General features: G+C 35.1%; 1 protein-coding gene across 2 annotated transcripts in view; it reads left to right on the forward strand.

Moving 5' to 3' along the window:
* Positions 1 to 2710: 2710 nt before the first annotated feature.
* Positions 2711 to 6647, forward strand: part of rad18 (RAD18 E3 ubiquitin protein ligase) — a 35633-nt gene continuing 31696 nt past the window's right edge. The window contains exons 1-2 of one of the 2 annotated variants that reach the window (XM_014009041.1): positions 2711 to 2860; positions 4013 to 4091. In XM_014009041.1, the coding sequence (XP_013864495.1) occupies positions 2810 to 2860; positions 4013 to 4091 (130 nt within the window). In that variant the 5' untranslated portion in view covers positions 2711 to 2809. The remainder of the gene's footprint in view (positions 2861 to 4012; positions 4092 to 6647) is intronic. The other variant, XM_014009042.1, reaches the window with a different exon arrangement.

Raw genomic sequence — 6647 nt, forward strand, 5'->3', positions numbered from 1 at the left:
ACACAGAGCAAATGAATAATTTCATTGCTTGCATTTTAACCCATGCACATTGTTCTCTTTAGACATTCTTTGATTTTTTTTGTCCTGAAAATCACAGTTTCATTGATATTTGAACCATTTTGTACGGAACTCATCTGGTGACATTGTATTAAAAAAATTAATGCGTGGCCACAAATTCATTTTGAGCAGCCGTGTCTCTTTGTGAGAGATAAAAACATTGCTGGAGTCAGATCATAAATGAATACATTGTTGTTTTGTTTAACTGTTCAAAGCTACCCAACACTTATTATTTTTGGYGTATGTTTAATCCAAAGGGTATACCTGGGGTTGGGGGGAAGGTGGGAGAAGTGCTTTATTCTGAAAGTGATGTTTGTACATATTAGGTTGGACATTTACGTGTTTGACTACAGGTTTTTATGTTTTTGTGTTGAACAGGAGAGCTAAAATTCCAAATGTTAAAATAAACTATTGTTTCTTTAAATAAAGATATGGCCTGCCACTGTGCATGCCAAACTATTTTGCTAACAGACAGTCAGAGTTTTACCTGCAAAMTGGACTCTAGCCCTGAATCCCTCCCAATTAGTCACTCAGTGTCAAATATATTAATATATTTTCATATAAAGTTAGTTATTTTAAATAATGTTTTTGTAATGTCTATAAGGACACTCAGTGTTGTATTTAATTATGAGTTATGTGTTTTTCTGGATTACTGTTGCCAGATTAAAAATGTTTTCAGTGCTTTATATTAATCCATACTATAAAGGAACTCAAGGTCAAAATCCTTGTGTGCTTTTAAAAATGGCTTCAATAGGATTTTGCAATATGAAGCAATTATCCTCTCTTAAACATTAAATAAAAAAACATCGTACAAATACGACAATCAATACAAATAATGGTCATTTAAAATTAACCTTGCATGTACAAAATAAAATGAGTAATTAAACTCACTTCAAGAGCAAAATTTTCAATAAAAATGTCCTGGGAACAATCGAGCCCAGGAAGCAGAGGTGCAAGCTCCTTGTTAGGGCTACAAGATCGATGATACTGGTCACTGTAACGACTGCAAGTTACAAAGTGTCAGCAAACACTTGAACTACATCAGCTCTTTTTTCCACGGGTCTAATTGGGGAAGTCAATTAACCACTACAGTGGTTTCACGGTCAGGGTCAGCARTTCACCAAATCACTTCGTACTTGCAAAGCAATCTTTGGAGCAGCTTCTCTTTTCTGTAGGGTAAACTTGAAATGGTGGAGTTTTGAAAAGAGATTGTTGCAATTACTGCTTTTGTCTTCTGCAGGGGTCACTGGACTCAAACCTGCAGCCTCAGTGTTACAAGGTCCTCTAGAGCTCCGTTAAAAAAAGTATACGTACAAGTTTTTGTTTTAGGCTGGATTATAAGTGCAGCTGCTTTAAGATACTAAAGTGTTGGAAGTATTTATCCCAAAGTCAGTTTTCATTCATTCATTCATTCAGTCATTCAATCATTCAATCATTCATTCATTCATTCTCTTAGTTGGTTGTTGATAGTGTATTTGATTTTTTGGTTATGTTTACTACTTTGTGTTTTTAGTATTTTTCTTGCATTTCTTGCATTCTTATTGTTTATTTTCTTTGTGTTTGTCCATGCTCATAATCTTCTATTGTTCTCCTTCTTGCTGCTCCTTTTCTATTTGTCTCTCATCAGTGAACCAGCTCACAGGCTACTCCATCCCCCCCCCCCCCCCCCCCCACACACACACACACTATTCATGACACTTTTTCTCTTTAGCTCCTTGTCATGGTTTTCATCATAGTATACCTTAACAGACGTACATGTTCATCTTTTACCTAGGCCTCACTTTTCCTTCCTCCCTCCCTGTTCCAGGTCTTGAGGTGGGTGGAGGTAGTGGTTTGTCGAGAGGTTTAGGTGACACGTTGCCAAACCAGCTGTGAGAGAATTTCTCCWGCATGTTCAGGGTTTGCCCTGAGGCATCTTTCCAGCAGGGCATGTTTGAAACATTTCCTTTGGAAGAGGGAGGCATTATTCCTAACAGATTCATTTACTCTGAGCCCCTCTTGAATGGTTGAACTTCACCACTTCTCCCTTAATGATGAGCCCACACATACATTTGGAAGAGAATTTATTTCTGCTTCTTATTTGCCTTATTAATATTTTAAACTAACAATCATTACAGCTTTGATATGTATTAATTTATTGAACACTAAGAATAATAGATATGTTAAATCAATTATATTCAAACTTTACTACAGACTCAAGGTCCACAAAACAAAGACAATTAATTTTTTATAATTAATTAAATGGCCATAGAAGTCAATTGTCCTCGTGTTGCATTCACTGTACCGTAGAATCAAAAACAATTAACTCAAACGAGTTAATTTTCACCATATGATCATTGATTTCAAATTAAAGTATGAATTTAGTTATAGTCAGTAGAAAGAAAGAAAGAAAGAAAGAAAGAAAGAAAGAAAGAAAGAAAGAAAGAAAGAAAGAAAGAAAGAAAGAAAGAAAGAAAAAAGAAAGTCACATTTAGTTGTTAAACCAGTGCATGCTAATATTTCTCTAAAATATATTGCTTATTTGAGATAGCAACCTCAACCAGAAAAATAAAAATAATAAACAAAAGATAAATAAATACATAGGTAAATGGTACTCGGAAATCCCAGCAGTCCGTCGTACCGCAAACGTCTCAAGTGCTAAGCGGAAGTTAGTTGACGTCATCGATACTGAGCGGGACAGATGAGMTCTGAAAGCACAGCTGAAAGTTGGGCATTAAACTTCCTCAGATTTCTGCACTTTGTCTCGTAGATAATGGCCCATCAAATCGAAGAGGATTTACCGCCTAGTTTAGCATGTTTGAAAGTAAGTTATCGCCATTCTGATGTTCATGTACGGTTTTGTTTTGGTTACGAGCTTAGCCTACACAGCTAAGAAAGAGCTAATACGAAGATTATAAACATTTAGCCTTAGCAAAAGGTAAACCAAAAAATGATCAGTTAGACATCTGGACTGTTACTCACTCAGGCCTGCCGTCATTTAGTATATATTTTTTAATTTTAATTTTTTTTCACTATGCACTTGACTTGAAATTATTTTACTGAAGGCTTACATCTGAGTTAATCAGTTAGAACTTAAAACACCCAAAAGAAAACGTCACCTCCGTTATGATAGGTTCATTCTGCAGGTAAAATGTATAACTAATTATAACACTTAAGACAAAAATAATAATTTGACTTGAACAAATAAACTATTAGAAAATAAACAACATTCGAGGATAAAAATCACAGAAACGGATGTGGTTTTCATTTTAAGATTGGGGCACATCAATTTTTTTAACAATGCCAGGATTACCAAGCGCCTGCATGCTTTCATCTAATATAATGTAGCAAACAAAGTTGTGATTTGAGCTACAAAGTGTTAACATTAGTGAAATGAAGCATTGATACTAAACTAGTACTCTGACAGTATTTGTTCATTTGAATATATTTGAATTTGCAGGAAACTGTTCTGRTTTAATAGCTGTGTTTTTGGATTTACAGGTTTACCAAAGYTTTTTCTTCCTGTAATGCTTCAAASYTTTACTGACCCACTGAATCTCTCAATGTGTGAATAATCTGAACTCGTAAACATTTTATAAAAAAAAMCCCAACAAACTGATAGATTGCCTTTCTTAAAGACAATGTCAAACATCTTTAACATATCCTAGTGGTCTTCTGTTCATTTTACCTTTATTTTGGTGACCTTATCTTATTGATATAGCCAATTTTTTTTTTGCAGTAGATTCAATAATCCCTGTTACACACGCAGTGACAAAACTTTGATGTTTAGTTGTTTTTCTTTAGATCGTTGGATACTATTTGAACAAACTTTTAAGACATTTACATAATCATAGCAATATTTTTGTTATTACATATTTGTTGCTGTTGAAATGTTTTTCTTTTAAAGCACCTTACTTAGTTTTATTAGAGCATAACTTTTAAATGATGGTAAACATTTTGTGATTATCCTCCACAGAATGTCGACGCTCTGCTTCGGTGTCCGATTTGCTTCGACTTCCTCAACATCACAATGATGACTAAATGCTCACACAATTGTAAGTAATGAGCWYAGCAGGGTTTGTTTGTTTGTTTATTTATTTATGTATTTATTTGAATAACTGCAATGCCAACAACTCTCATTAGAAGTTTGGGAAAGTTTTATGTGCATGAAGGATAGACTTTTACAGTAATGCATTATTGAGCTGAGTCATTCAGAAAACTGAATCCATTTTAAAGCAGCAGCAGAAAGATTTGTCCAACAGTGAGTTTAAGTATGCTGGGAGGCTGGATCAGTATTAGGAGGTAAAGAAGAAGCAGAATGAAAAACTTCTGATAGCTGCTGTGAGAGGAAGCAGGACTTTAAYGAAAGAAAGGCCCTGTCTGCTAAATCTAGTGGAACTCAACATTTTGTCACACTGTGGTCTCTGAGTTTCACAACAATTGGTTGACTCAAACAGCAATTTCTATAAAAACTGTGGTGAGATCGCTGAAACTGCCTGTCCCTCAGGAATCGATTAAAAGTTAAGGTTGAATCTATCAAAGTTTGAGTAAATAGAACTGAAATGGGAGAAGCTGGTGCTTCATCAAAAGTCCATTTGCTTTATATTTCAAGGAGCAGCGGAGTGTATTTCGCTCGGATAATAAAATTCACTGAAACATCTTCTTTTCAGGGTAAAATCATAACTCCAGTTGACAGTTTTTCCTCTGTGAGCACCACAAAGCTCTCCTGCAGTCCCCGGTCTGACAGTGGTTTTGTTTTGGTGCAGTTGGCGCACATTAGAYTGAATTAAAACTGTAGCTCTTCTGCTTCAAAATTTAATAGAAAAATAAAAAAACCAACATATATATCCCAATTTGCATTAGTTGTTTTAAAACTTATTTTGAATTATCTAGTAGAAATCTGACCTTTACAGCAATCCAGCTATTTTGCTGCAGAGCTGTGAAACTGAAAAATAGAACATTGCATTATGTTTTCTACAAAATATAATGAAATCAATAGAAAAAAAATTACAGAATTTTTTACTGCATGACATGAATAAAACATTAACATCATAAATTACATGAGTAGCTCTATTCTTACATCATACATTTCACTTCTCTGAAAAACTCGTGTCCATTAAAATCTTCAAATTTGTTTTAAATGTAGAAGAAAAAAATAGGAGTAAAAACTTTGATATTAACTTTTTCCCTATRTGTACTTGCATATTTTAAGAAGTAATTATTATCTAGAATGTTTATTTTGATGTGAATTTCTTATCAGACTTGAAAGGTGAAAACTCACAAACGTTACTCCACGTTTGAAAGGGAGATGCATGCTAATGTTTCACACAATCTGAATGACTTAAGGCAGTGCAATGAGTCCAGAAACACCAAACACAAGCCTGCTTTGGCTTTCTGTGGCAGAGCTGTATTCCACAGCCTCTTGTCAGCTATTAGACTGGCCCAGAGGGACAGGAAGAGCCATGTGCTTCCCACAGTGGGGACCAAAGCACCAGAGCTTCCAGGCAAATCCATGTTGATCCATGTCTTTGGTGTGCAGGGCATCTGTTGATGCAAAGAAATTCTCCCTAATCTTCCATATGTCTTCTACCGTGCTTAAATTACTGTGCACACACACAAACTTGTTCTTTCATTAACCTATGTACTATTAATTTAAATAGTTTATGCTTTATCACAAAAACAATTTATGTGGTGTTGGGATTGAACCTGGCCTGCTGCTGTTTACGCCTCTGAGCCATGAAATAAGGTAGTCAAAGCTGAAACAGTTATTTATATGARAGAGTATGCAAGCATCACGACTTGAGGTGGGGTTGTAATAGATCTGGGCTTTAATTCAATAATGATATTATATCGAAATAGATCAATATCAATAGAAAATACGTCTGATAGAACATTGATAGTTTCACTGAACTCCATTCCAGAACTGCATGGCATTCTGGGGATGTAGGCAGAGGAAAGGCTTTAGCCGCTCACCCTCTAAAGGTCCAGCTAAGCGAGGATGGCAGCATCAACTAACTCACTAAAGRCCCTGTCRCACWAGACAACTTATGCCAACTTAYGAACATTTTAAAGATGTCTACATTRAAGATGGATTTGAAAAAATCAACAGGAAGCTTCTTTTCAGTGTGCACATAATATAWTTTGAACAAATTGATCAAATATCTAAATTTTATTGGCAAATTGGACATAGAAAATGTTTCACAAGTTGGCATAAATTGTCTAGTGTGACAGGGCCTTTACTCTTTGGTAAGCTAGCAGCAACCTGTTGAGTAACATGTGCAGTAGTTTCATGTTTTGCCACTGTGCCTCATAACTAGGGCTGGGTGATATGGTCTAAAATCAATATCCCAATATATTGACCAGTTCACCTCTAACGATAAATGCACAATAACTTCTACCACCTCCCCGCCACACACAAGTACACACTATAGTATAGTCATAACATTATACACTGTGTCCATGTTCTTAGTCAAAGTTCACAGTTCAGATTTTGAGCAGCTTTTCTGTAGTTTATACTTGTCATTTGAGTGTTTTTAATATATTTAATAAAAAACATTTTTGGCAAGACTTAAATCAGATATAGTCATACAATTATTTAACCATCTCCATAA

Source organism: Austrofundulus limnaeus, unplaced genomic scaffold, assembly GCF_001266775.1.
Source record: "Austrofundulus limnaeus strain Quisiro unplaced genomic scaffold, Austrofundulus_limnaeus-1.0 Scaffold55, whole genome shotgun sequence".
Lineage (NCBI taxonomy): Eukaryota > Metazoa > Chordata > Actinopteri > Cyprinodontiformes > Rivulidae > Austrofundulus > Austrofundulus limnaeus.